This window comes from Corvus moneduloides, chromosome 20 (assembly GCF_009650955.1).
Source record: "Corvus moneduloides isolate bCorMon1 chromosome 20, bCorMon1.pri, whole genome shotgun sequence".
NCBI lineage: Eukaryota > Metazoa > Chordata > Aves > Passeriformes > Corvidae > Corvus > Corvus moneduloides.
Genome location: NC_045495.1, coordinates 9,071,834 through 9,085,848, shown reverse-complemented (window position 1 = coordinate 9,085,848; position 14,015 = coordinate 9,071,834). Strand labels below are relative to the sequence as shown.

The window sequence follows — 14,015 nt, the reverse complement described above, 5'->3', positions numbered from 1 at the left end:
GCCCTGCAGGCGATGCAGGCTGAGGTGGGACCATGGCCCTGGGGCAGAGCTGCAGCTCATATCATGTACAGTGGTACAAGAGACACCTCCTTTCCCATGTATTTGAAACGATTTTATATCAGATATTTTCAATAAATAAACAAACCCTTCCCTAACCTGTAACATAAACCAATACACTGCAGTGCAGCCTATCCCCACGAAAATGTGGTGACCCACACTCTAACACTGTAATCTAATCCTTGAACTAAAGACAGTTTAATGCCTTTACAAATCCATATGTTCTCTAATACCACCACTGCTGTCAGCAGACTACAGGAGCGCCTCTTTGAAGATGGAAGGAAAATGACAAAGCACATCATTGTGAAGGCAATTATATGCTGCAGTAACCATTTTACAATGGCCCATATGGGCTGTATTTCAACAACGCAATTTCCAAATCTGCCTTAGCAAACATATATCTCCATCCCAATCCCAGGTAGATTTTGCAAAACAAAATAAGACTGCAGCCAGAACAAATCAAAAATATGGATAACAGATGTAAAAATATGCCAACAAGGACACCAGAGCAATTTTCTGTCAGAGTACCAAACAAAGAGAGCAGCCACAGCAGACCTCACGAGGCCATTCACAGCAAAGCTGCCCATTCAAGGGACTTAGAGACCCGGGTTTATCAGAAATCTGATTATACACTCGCGTGCTCTCCTATGCAGCTGCCCAATTCATTGCTGCAGCCACCAGCCCATCCACCTCCCCAGGGACCACAGGGCAGGGGAGCTGCAATCCCAGTTTAGAAGCTAAAATCAGACATGAACCAAGGCTGTGCACGCTTACTCCAAATCCTCTCTGACATCCAGGACCAGGGCCTAAATAAAGGAAAACAAGGGGAAAAAAAATAAAAACAAACCCACAAAAAAAACCTCTCTTGTTCTTTCCCTTGTGATAGCAGTTTCAGAGGCTTGCTCTGTTTACCTTGCTGCCTGAGCTCTGCTGTGGTAGCTGGGGCCACGCCACCACCCCAGCATCACCTCCAGCAGCCCCAGGGCTGCTCTCTGCCTGGTTCCTTAGGAAGCACAGAGCAGTAAAACTGCAGCTCCAGCCCAAAATCTCTCCCCCCTGTTGATGGAGAAGCAGGAGCCCAGGCTGAGGAGCAGCCTTCACAGGGCAAAACTATGCAGAACTGTACTCTAGTGAGAAGGGGGTTCAATTGCACTTCTTTCCAGTAGTCCTCTGCAGTGGTTCATTGCTTTTGAAAGCTCTGGGATGGATACCAGTTTTGGGATATCTCTGTGCCAATGGCACAATTTTCTAGGGGCTCTGGGGCCACACACTGGCCCTACAGGCAGGATCCAGGCTGCAGGACACCAGTTGGACAGTCCTGCATATATTAGTAGCAGCAATAAAGACAGGAACAGACATGAGTATCTTTCTCCCAGAAGTGAAACAGTAATAAAAAATGCCTTAAGCTGCCTACTACAAAAATAGAAATGGTAAAGATGAAAATTTCCAAGTTCATTGCTAATTCATTAACAACAAACCGTCTGCATCAAATATCTTACATTTCAATGGCAAGGGCAGCAAGCAAAGGAACACAGGCACAGCATGGAGCAAAAAATCACCAATGCAAGGAAACATGGAACTGGGTATTCAGTAGCCAGGTCCTGCAAAGTGCCTGATCCAGTTCTTATCATTGTCAGCTCCTCAAAATGATCTAGTGAATCTGGGCAAAAGCGTTTCAAAGACTTTAATCCATGTGAAATATTACTTCCTGGAACCGGAAATTCAATCCCTAGCAATGAAAACAAAAGCACACTCATAAATGCACCTTTCAACTCAGCCAATGTAGCCATATTTAGGTTCATGCTCTCTCAAAAAAATCCTTTACTCATTAATATAGAGTAAACTTGAAATGATTGCTTTAATTGCAGTTAAAAAATTAATCATGTTTTGAGATAAATGCAGATAAAAGCATGTTTTACTAATTACCTTTTGAAGCTTCTGCTCATGAAAGATTAAAGGTGGAAGAAAAGTTGTTGAAATATTGAAGACAAAAATCCTACTATTTGAAATCACTTTGAAGCCGTGTACCTCGTATGACTGATCCTTAACGTCCAGATGTACTAAAAAAGGAGTGTCTTTAATTCAGAAGGAATCTAACAAAGCATGCCCATTGGAGCTTTTATGCTATCAGCTCCCTGGAAATTGGTGCATTTAGCAGCTCCCCCTCCACAGAACTCCAGCCCACAGTGGGATTTTCTTCTGGCTCATCCCCGACTGGGACAAAAAACGTCAAGCCCAAATTCAAAACTGAGTTCAAGAATTTCGGGCTTCATTGAGCTCTCCAGATCTCCCATAGTATTAACCTACTTATAACTAGTTTTACATACCCAAGCAACCATCTGAGGAAACACCACCAAATCCACAAAAGGTAACACTTTTCCCACTCAGGGAGAAGGAGCTGGGGGCACGGACATCAGGGTTTTAACAGGAGGCCCTCATCACCAGCCACGGGGTTACTCACAAGCCACATGAAGACTTGCTTCTGTCCCCAGGCCACTTAAAGGAATGAAGGCTGTCTGGGGTGCAAATTACCCAAAAGCAAGGCCGGTATTTCCATTCACAGACCTGGAACTAACAAGGCAAATAATTCCCTTCCTGCTCCATACCACCAGCCTACTTGACACGAGCAGTTTGCAGACTGAGCGTTAATTAGGAGAGCAGATCTATTGACCGCAGGCTGAAATGGATGTCCACAACTCCACTGGAAATGTTTTAGGCTTCTGCAAATTGAAACAAGTTGAAAAATACTCTTAGGTAAAATTCCTAAGCAACGTTATAGCCATTTCACAGACCTAGTAGCAATGTCCATCAGATCTGAATTGGTGCAAAAGTATAAATTTTAGAAGTTTGCACCTGCAGCATGACGAACCAAAGCCTGTTGTTACAGGGCAGTTTTCAAAAGCACTGAACTGTGCTCAAAAGCTGCAGTGTCAATGTCAAGGACTCTTCAATGCTCTGGAGTTTCAAGAGTTAGGGCAGATCTCAAATGGGGCAGCTGACACCTCTTTGCTCAGGGAAGGGTCCCACTGTAAAGAACATTATTCGCGCTGTATTTCTCCTTGCCCCCTTCCCCTCACCCTGCAGCCTTTTACCCCTCTTCCCATCACAAAGCATAGGTGACACCAAGTTATTAAATTCTACCCTTGCTACAAACCTGAGCAGGGCTAGGTAAATGATTAAATAGTTGGGTTTTTCAAAACCACACATCAAGGAAATTTGCCAATGTCTTTTTATTTGCATATCTGGCAGACTGCCCCAGACAACTAATACATAAGTGACAGTGTACAGGTGTATTAGTTTAGAATTTGCCTTTAACTAGAGGTGTCAATTTGCTTCTGTTTTAATTACATCCATCTTGATATGTTATTACAACCTCATGAAACTTCTTCATTATGTGAATGGCTATAAATACATACACATGACAAACAGTTGTTATAAATTTTCTGGTTCAGCAGTGGAGGCACAGTATCTTAGCCCACACATCATGTTCATTTAAAATTGCAGTTCTCCCTCTCCTCTCTACCCCACTCCATTCCCTTCCTTCTCTTTCTTTCATCCAACACCAAAATATTTTCCCCCTACATTTAATGGATTCTCTAATATTTACTAGTAGCAGCATCTCAATACAAATACTCTCAGCTTGGGGAGCTGTTTCAGCCCATGTGTGTCCTGGACTGCGCCTCTGTGAGATGTCTGTTTGTCATTAGGCAAATATAAGGAGATTGCACTGAGGCCTTATAAACATGCAAAGATCCACTTTTGTAGCTACATAATTCACTGAGTTTTTCAATACACATTCTGAGGTTGAAAACTTGGCTAATCCATCCACCAGATGTATCTTTATGATCCCAGAACTCATTAAAATTTACTTTTTTTGCCTTTTTTTTAAAGTCCAGCAGACTCAGCTGTTGAGCCACATTAATTGCATTTTTATTATTTTTTTTCCATAGTTAAAATGACTAATGCTAGTAGAGTCACTGCCTACAAGCACAATAGCCAGACAGTAAAAATTACTAGGACTTTTAATCGTTCAGTAATATCCAAGTCCCATAAAATTAAGAGAGGCAATTTGGTCCTCTCAAAACAGACGGTTTTGATTTCCAGTATTTATTTTGAATTTTCTTTAAGGGGAGAAAAGAGAGGACAAAAGACACAAATTCACACCAAAAGATTCCATTCAAAGGTCAAAGTGTCCTTGACAGGCATTAAACCCCACAACACTAACAGAGCTACAACATAAATCGTCCCCAACAGCAGCACTTCTTCCATTGCCTTCTTACCACACAGACCCCTCAGAGGTCAAAACGACTTTCACTGCTTCAGCCCTCCATCAGTGCCCTCTCTGATGGATGTCACACCATGCCAGCCATTCCACACAATCTGGAACAAGCTGGAGAGCATGTGTCACCCAGCTCCTGCAAAAGCAGCACCTCCCAGCTCCTTCCCCTGGGCATTCTGCAAGCTGGGCAACAGATCCCAGTTTCTGGAGGACCCTTAGAAGACACTCATGGTACCCTCTGGAGGGATGTGGTGCTGAGCACCTGGATGTGCAGGAGACAAGAGGAAGGTGACACAAGCTGTCAGGAGCCAGGCGAAGAACAAAGCCCCGTTCCTGGCAACAAGTCAGGTCCTTTGGCCACCTCCCTACCATTCCAACCATCCCTGTAAGCAAGGAGCCAGGTCCTTTGGCCACCTATCCTCTACTCCTGCCTCCTGCAGAAGATGTCTCAAAAAAAAAAAAAAAAAAATTAAGCAGATTCTCAGACTGAAAGGTCTCGGGTCACTTAGGACTTCCAGAGAGAAAATAAACAAAAATCAGTGCCAAGAGCAATCATCACCATGTTTGTAACTCATCTCAGTCTCAGAAATAGGAAATGGAGCGCAAACAACAAAACATGGGCTGTCAGAACCTGCCAGGAGGGAGGAGTTTCACCACTCAGGTTTCGTACCCAGGCCCACTGCTCTCCTGTACCCAGCAGCCATCCAGCTGTGGCCCTGGAGATGTCTGTGGCAACAATTTCTGCCTCATTGGTTCCTCTTCACGGGCAAAGGAATTAAAATGCCCGTACTACGCCAGGAAGGTGAGCTAGGAGCAGCTGGAGGACACTCTAGAGCAACCTGCAAGAGGGTCCCCAAGGATGGGTCGCCTGGGACATGGTAACCCAAACCCGCACCTAGGGAAAAAGGCAAGGGTGGCTGTGGATTTCACTGACAGGTAAGCAAGTATCTGCACCAGGTATTATCACTGTTACACACTCTCCTCTAAAACATTGCTCCTCTCACTGGCAGCCCATGACAGAGAAAGGCTTCTCACAAACTTTCATGAATTTGGTCTGGATCTGATCACTACTTAATTTCAGAGAGAGTAAAACACATTTTAAAGTCTGATACAACTGTTAGCATTACTCCACAACACACGAGTACCTCTTCAGAATTTCAGCCACCCAAAAGTTAATCTAACCTAGAACCTCCTGGTGCCTTACCTCTATCTGCTTCTGGTGTTCACTGTCATCCTCCACCATCCACAAACCTGCTCCAGATTGCTTCACACAAATGATACTCAGCACAGGGCTTGTCTCAAGGGCTGAAAATGCTTGCCTCTTTTCATGAACTCATCCAACAAAGGATAAGTCCAGGCTTGTGTCTGGATGGGGAGGATAGATTGACAGTAGTTTTATTCCCAAATCATTAAGTCCCCTTTGGTACCAAATAAAAGCATGAAAAGAGACAATTCGTAAGAGCACTGATTGTAGAGGAGAAGAAACTTCCACTTCAGGAAGCTGACAAACACATGTCAGACAGATTAAAGGGTGCCCATTCCTGGAGAGAACACCAAATGGAACTCCTGCGTGGCTGTAACTATTCCTACGTGGAACTGGGATATTAATCGTATCAGTAATATTTGCATCAGCCAGCATTACACAACCAGAAGTTCAGCCAGTCAGGAACTTGGGCACATCAGATATCAGCACAGCTCTGCACATCTCCCATGCATTTGTCTCAGGACTTTTTAAAAACAGCAGGACTGAGATGCACACCAAATGCCAAGTGAATCCACATGGAGCATATGCACCATGATCAAATTAAACCTCACGGGCAAAATCTCACAAACAGAACAGTATGTGCAAGGCCAAGGGATATTCCACTTCTTTTCCTGACTTATTCCACCACTCCTGCACAGAGGACGACAGAACCAAAACTCCTGCCTATAGTATTTACCAGACTAAAGACATAACCTTTTGGTTAAAACCTTCTCTCTCCACCACATGAGTGTGTGAACTTCAGCAGCAGTGTTGCCAAGATACAAGGAGAAAAAGCTCAAGACATTAAGGTAACACACTATTTAAAGGCAAATAGTACAGCAGAGCTGAGCTGGGGATCTGACAAATTGCCACTGCACGTTCTGCTGTTACAGCAAAACAAATCCCTACCGGCATCAGCCATTCCTCTTTACTTACAAAGTGGATTTTCATATCCATTTTACAACAAAGGAGTTTAGAGGACTATGATGTTCTGAAGTGGTCTTCACCATGGCTTGGCATCGAGTCAAAACAACAACAAACTGACTATACAAAAAATGCACGCAGCTGGTAATTTGTGGCACACACAGAGCCAAACCCCAACAAGAACACAAGATACTGAACTGATAAATTATAAGGATGATGTACAAAAAGACAGCGAAATGTTGGAAGCAATTTTCTCTTGCAGCACCAAGGCAACACTGCAGTTCAAGTGCAGGAAAACTGAGAGTTAAACATTTCCACATTTCTGCCTGCAACTTCCTAACTCCATTACCTTTTTATTAATTGCATTTGAGACTTCACTAAACTTGAGCTTGAGCTATTTTTAAAACCTATCTGACTCAACTTATTGTTGCTAAGAACAAAGATTAAACTTCTAATTTAGCTGCAGATAATTACAAGGCTGCAGGTCAGACCCCCGATGTAACGTGGTAGGGTGTCCCAGTCAAACTGATAGGAACAGCATTCAAAAAAAACCCCAAAAAACAATAGTAGCAGAGATGGGGGAAAGACGGGATCATCTTCAGTGAGAGAGGAATCTTTCTGCCTTCCTCCCAGCTGAAGTTACCAGGATTAATGACTCCTTAAGTAGAGACAGATTTGGTCGAGTGTCTCCCCTTGGTACTGACAGCGGGGCTCTCACCCAGGAGCATTTTCATACACAGCAATGGATCTTTCCTGAAACTTCCACTTTTGGTAACAACATCCCCCTCCAGTTCTCAGTGTTCCTATACAGCTCCTGCTATTTCTCTATTGATCTCAGTGTTGTAAGTCAATCTTTCAATTACTCAGTCCCTTGATGTCTTTCTGACGATTTTTTTTTTGCCTTTCCCTAATGATCATTTTCCTTCCAAGTCCCTGATCCTTTGCCCTTATTTTATAAATCATAGAATCATATAATTGTTTAGGTTGGAAAAGACCTCTAAGATCAGACAGTCCAACCATTAACTCAGCACTGCCAGCCCCACCACTAACCATGTGTCCAAGTGCCACATCTACATTTCTTTTAACTCCCTCCAGGGATGGTGACTCCACCACTGCCTAGGACTTTACACTCCTTCATCCCAGCTGAGGCCCCGGATATTTAATGAGAAAGGGCTTACTTACTCCTCCAAATAGCATGAAAAAAAGATGCCAAGATAAGGGAGGATAAGGGTGTCTTTTGTCTTTTGATATGCAGCATATTTCTCATTAATGCTAATCTTAAAGAGCGGTGCTAGTGAAGATTAATTGAATCACATTCATCTAAAAGAACTTGTGCTTATAGTTTAAACTCTTCCTTCTTCAACTCAAGGCCACTGTGCCTCCTACTACCACCTATGGGAATGGCAAAAATCCTCACCTTCATTACATGGTTACCTTCAGGAGCTTAAAAGGATATTTATGCAACAATCTCAACAGTCGGTCATTATCTGCCCAAAGAGACAGCTTCAGCTCTCCAACAGCTACTGAAATCAGCGGGAGTCAGGAGTGCCTCACCTCCCAGAAAGGTACCAGGCTTTTCAAAGTAATTTTAAAGTATTTTTAAAGTATTCAGGTACCCAAATGATAGCAACATATGTTTCAAACATCACCTTAGACATTCCTTTTGTGGAATATGCATCCTGCTGTTTTCAGTCCCACTTTCAGTTTGAATTGCTGTTTTTTCAGGTCTGGTCACTGAGGTTTTCATCAAGATATTCAGCTGCTCTGTCAAGGTTATCTCAAAATTCGATCTCAGGTCAGTTTACTGTTTCCTCTAAATACACAGTTAAAATAATAAACGCATCACTTCGTACGATATCCCAGTGTCACACAAAGCTTAATGCCTCTCCTCATCCCCAGGTATCTTCATTTAGTTACTCCCTTCTTTTCTCTGCTGGTCTAAATCTGCGGACTTGCATGTGCAAACAGAGACTGGGACAAACACCTAAGCATCTAAGCAGTCAATAAACACAGGAAGGGCCACCAAGATTTGCTGACAGCACTAAACAAACACCTGATGTTATGATGCTGCTGTGGTAAGGCAGGAAGATCCTTTTGAAATACGAAGGGATAGAGAAAAGGCAGAACAAACTTGCTGAAATCTCAAAGAATTTAAGCAAACAGGCTAATCAGGCCAGCTAGGAGACTGGTGAGAAAAGAATGATTTGGGGAGGAAAAGCACACAGCAAGCCAGCCATTCTAGTGTCCAGCTCAAAGCTTCTGCTGTCACACAGCCAAGCTATTTCTATTTTCAGTGGGCCATGCCCAGAGATGAGTATCACACACCAGTTATTAAAGCAAATTCCTGCATTCAGATGCATACACAGAGCCACACTGTCAGTGCACACAGACACACAACTGAGACCACAGGATCTACAAAACCTTCCTGCTACTTGCACATTTTTTTGGTAGTATCTCTATTTTAAAGCCCAGATCAGCTGCTAAGCTTTACTCCATCTAGTCTCATACTATCTGTGCAATATGTAAAAATGCTGTAGCTAACATCTGCCTAAACCACACAAACACCGTGGAACAATTGCTTAAAAATTATTTACACTAGGTGGATGGAATCATCTGACACAGAATTTGAAGCTCATTAAACAGCTGCTTGACAAATATTTGTCAGCATTTCTCATTTGTAATTAATTATACTGGGCTTTACCTGACGATAATTTAGCATGGTCTCAAAACAGACTAATGCCTGTGTGCTGAACAGAAATTAGCACAGCAAAAGCACGGTGAGAAATTGTGACAGTTTTATGAAACAAGAATTCCCATTTAAATGCAAGTCCCCCGCTTCCCACCCCACTTCTATCTGAGCTTTATAAATATCTGTGTCCCATTTCAGGCTTGTCAGATGAGCTGCCTGAGTTGAAGCTAAACAAACATCTGCAGAAAAAACTCATTACCTTACTCAGTGTTCAGAAAACCTGAAACCAACTGCTTACTCCATAGGGATGGTCAGAGCTGACTCAGGAAACATAAAGTACTTCCCAGGCTTTAAGCCATCTTAACATTCAAGTCAGATTTCCTTTCTCATCACAGCAAACCATCTTCACCATGGCACGTCAAGAGCCATGTCACGTCAGTCTCCTGCCCAGACACCTCCGCACCAAGGGGTAGGGGAGAGACAAACACATCCTCCTGAAATCTCACCTCACCAGAGAGCTCTGCCAGACGCCTCCTTGCCAGCACTGCCAGAGTACATCATGGAGAAAGTCACTCCAAGGGATTGATTTATCACATTCTGAGAAATGACCTTTCCCTGTCAAACCGGTGTCTAAAATGCCCACCTGGGTTTGAAGAACCTCTCATGCTATTACTGCTGGTAACAAACACAGCAGCAGTGCAGCACAAGCTACTCCAAGCTGGGAAAAGCAGTCAGCTCGACAAGCCACCACTCACACTAACACAGGTACAGAGTGTCTGTGCCTTCCTCCTTTCCCAGGCTGGGACATTTGGAGAGGTCAGGGCAGCAACATGTGAGGAACTGCTCTGGAGTGAACCACAGAGCTTGCTGCTGTCAGCCCAAGGCCACTTGCAGGAAAATCTGGTCAATCAGATCAAGTCGTAGGACCACATCTCAGCTGCTTTACTACAGATTAAGGGCTGGTTTCTGAAGGTCGAGGCTCCAAAATGCTCCCCAGAGTAGGGGACAGGCCCATACTGCACACAGCTACAATCAAGTCTTGCAAGGCCAGGCAAGGATCAGTCCAGCCATATCTGCAAAGACACTGGAATTGCTCAATTCCTCCATGAAGGAAATAATCCACAATGAGATCCCACTGTCTCCATTTAACTCCCTCTTCCTCTGTATTCCCCACACAAACATTAGAGACATCAAGGTATGGGGGTGCCATAAATGCAGAGACAGATAACCACAATTTACACTTGAGAAGTATGAGAAGGCTACTGACACCTGGACAGAAAAGCAGTTCCCAGAGTGGGATCTGGTTAAAGTTTTGCTTCAAGGGATGGGAACTTTTATCAACATAACCATAACAGATTGGATGACTCCTCCTGAAGTTACAGCGGCATGGGATCTGTGTTCTTGTGCAGCACCCGTGCCCCTTTGCCATCTACAAGCTTCTCACAACCTGGTATTTTGCACAGGTTGGGCTTTTTCAGTCACCCCAACGAACAAAAAGCATTTAGTACAAGACAGGTGAAATCAAGCTGCATGAAAGTTCTTGCTCCTTTTTTTTGCAGCCTCACACCCAGCCAACCCACACCCCTCCAGCTGCAAGCATGTCCCCAGAAGCAGAGAGCTCAGCCTTGACCCTCCACGGCAGCTGTCCCCACCTGCATGAGCCACCATCCACCTGTGCCCCCTCTTCTGAACTGTGGGCTTAGATCCTGCAGTGGGTGAAGATGTTCTGCATTTTCCCTCTCACAGATTTTCACACCAAGCAGACAAAATACTGTCTCTGCACCCTTTCAGCTGTGCTAAGCCTGAGAAAGTGCTGAAGTTCAAGCACAAAGCATGGGCTGGCAAAGTCTTGTCTACATTCTGGGCATAAGTGTCTTCTATAACCTGGGGAAAATCTCCATGGCCTCCGACAAGCTGGGGGCAGACCCACAGCATGAGATGTATGAATACCAGGACATGTCTCCACAGCACCCAAAGCTTCTTGACCCAACTCAAACACATTCACACCTAAACATCTCACAAAAGCTGAAGTATCTCTCTCTACCAGCCACTCACAACCTCCTCATCAACACCAGAATTACAACAAAAACTTCAGGCTGCTACATGCAACACACAGAGTAATTCCTGCCACGCTGGGCTTGTGCCTTAGACACCTTCATCTCCCTCTGATCTTCAGAAACAAGTTTCTCAACATACATACGGAGCTGCAGGAAAAAGCACCTAACAACGATTTTGTGACATTATTTCTTAACGCAGCATGAAATCGTTAGGTCAAAATGTGCCACCTATCACATGAACATTAAAAGTATGTCAAGTCTCAGTGTGCAAGCTATTGTTTTATCTGAATGTGATATTAGCTGGCAGAACTGGGTAATGTATCTGTGCTCCTTTTTAGTGATACAGGATTACAAGAGAATGCAAGTAGTAGCCATGCTTGGCTTGGCAAAGAGAAGAGAACACAGCAATTATTTTCAAGTTGAAAATAAATAAGAAGCACAATAAAGACATTTTCTAAAATGCCCTACCAAGTTCTAAACTTGCTCTTCATTTCCTCTCCAAAAAGGACTACAGCCAAATTCTCGAGTCTGTATTCCTATAAAACCCTTAAAGACACAAACTGGGGCTTTGTTTGAGGAAAACCAGAATTTTGTTCGGAACAGAAGCATACAAATCTCACTCCTGACAATAAACATGTATTCACACTTTTGGTCTCTCCAGTTTGAGCAGGGCACTTGTGGATGGGCTCACCAGGTGAGAAACGGTGGATAAATTGAGTCTGGACATTACCTCAGCATTTGTTCCTTATTTCTTACATGCGTCTAACACCAACCATGTGGAGGTTTGTTGGAGTGAACAAATCCTCCCTTAATTACACCAGAGTAAGTTCTGTTGGAGGCATAGTGTAGATGGATACAGGTGTAACCAAGGACAAAATCTGGCCACAAATCAAAAAACAAAACAAAACAAAAAACCCGAAAATGCCACTAAGTATTCCTGGCTAAATATTTAAACAGCTTAAAAGCTACACCGATTTTTTTTTTTTTTTAAACAATCAGCTTCACCTCTGCATTTATTCTGACGGTTCATCATCGTCCCAGTTGTGACTCCAGTGCACGTAAACCCAAATAAATCTGCTTTTCACTACAGCAAACTTCTCCTGGTCAGAACTTACAAACAAAGCCCTTCAAACACACGGGCTGGAGGTTCCCTTCCATGGCAGCATCACCACCACGACCCTGGCCGGGCTGACAGCGGTTCCACGGTCGCGAGTGGGTGGGTGGAGAGAACACGGAAAGGCGAGGCCGGGCCGGGCGGAGGGAAGCGACGCCCGGGAAGCCCCGCACGGCTTCGCCTCCCTCCGCCCGGCCCGGCCTCGGCTCTCCCACCCCCTTCGTTCGCACTGGGGGATGGCTAGAGCCGCCCACCGCGGGGCCCACTCGTGACATGCCAGCAGGGAGCGCGACAGGCCGGGCGCCCCCCGCCCGCAGCAGCACCACGAGCCGGGAGAAACACGCGCGGCCGCCCCCCCCGCGGCCCCGCGGACACGAGTGGGCGGCCCCGCCGGGCCACGGCGGCGCGAGAAAAGTTTGATCCGTGGGAGGGGAGGGGAAGCGCCGCCGGGGGACCGCGCACAACTCCCCGCTCCCCGCGCGGGGGGATGCGGGCCGGGGGGATGGCCCCAGCCCCGCCGCCGCCGCCCGCCGGGAGCGGCGCGCCGGGCTGCAGGTGTCGGCGGCAGGAGGGAGAAGGGAGGGTAGCGGGGCACCCCGGGGACGGGGAGGGGGCGGCGGGACCGCCCCCGCGGGCACCCCCGGCGGGCCGGCCCGGGGACCGGGGTCAGGGGTGGGGGGGTGTCCGGGGGGGGCGCCGCGGGGGCTCCCCCGCCGCTGCCCCCACACAATGAGGCGCACACAAAGCGCCGCCGCTCCTACCTCCAGCGCCTCGAAAGTGACGAAGCTGGACATCGCGAAACCGTCGATAATGTCCTCTTCGGCCGAGGAGGACTCCCGCCGCTTCCTCCGGGGGGGGCCGCGGCCGGGACGGCGGCGGGGGCCCATTGTCTTCCTTCTCCGAGCCCGAGGAGGAGAGCGCGGCGGCCCCGGGGCCGGCGGCCCCGCCGGCAGCACAGCCGCGCCGCCCGCCTTTGGCTCGCCGCTCCCGGTCGCGCTGGGACCGCGATCGCCGCTTCTTCCGAAGCCCGTTGCATCGCGCCGGGCCATCCATGTCTCTCGCCGGCTCTCCCTCTCGCTCTCGTCCCCCCCCGCCCCACCGCAGCCACAAATCCGGCTCCCCCGGCGGAATAACGGGGGAGGGAGGGAGGGAGAGAGGGAAGGAGAAAGGGAGGGAGGAGAGGACAGCAAGGGGGTGGGGGGGATGAAAGAATCCGAGTGCGGTTCCACCACCACCAGCAGCAAGCACCAAATGTAAGAGATTCCTATAAGCGAGCCAAGGAAAGTAATGGCTGATCTCAGGTCGCCTTTGTAAAAAAAAAAAAAAAAAAAAAAAAAAAAAAAACGGAGAGAAAGGGGGAAAAAAAAGCCTCACCAAGCAGGCAATAAATCAGAATAGCGGAATGCTTTGATCAAGGGGCTGGGAGGGCGAGGATCTTCGAGAGAGAGGAAAAAAGGCTGAGAAGAAGGGGGGAAAAATAAAGAAAGGAGACCCGCTGGAAGGAGGGAGCTCAGAGTATTTCCTTGCACAAAATTTATTTTCTTTCTTCCTTTCCTCCCCAACTAAAAGAAGTTCCAGGGGGGGGAAAAATATATATGTAGATGTACGGAACTCCCTTTCTGTCTGCGTGTGTGTGTGTGTGCAGGGAAGGG

General features: G+C 46.3%; 1 protein-coding gene across 1 annotated transcript in view; it reads right to left on the bottom strand.

Moving 5' to 3' along the window:
• Window positions 1-13,628, bottom strand: part of AUTS2 (activator of transcription and developmental regulator AUTS2) — a 773,410-nt gene extending 759,782 nt beyond the window's left edge. The window contains 2 exon segments of the mRNA XM_032130357.1: window positions 13,125-13,220; window positions 13,222-13,628. Of these exon segments, the coding sequence (XP_031986248.1) occupies window positions 13,125-13,220; window positions 13,222-13,416 (291 nt within the window). The 5' untranslated portion in view covers window positions 13,417-13,628.
• Between the last annotated feature and the right edge of the window lie 387 nt (window positions 13,629-14,015).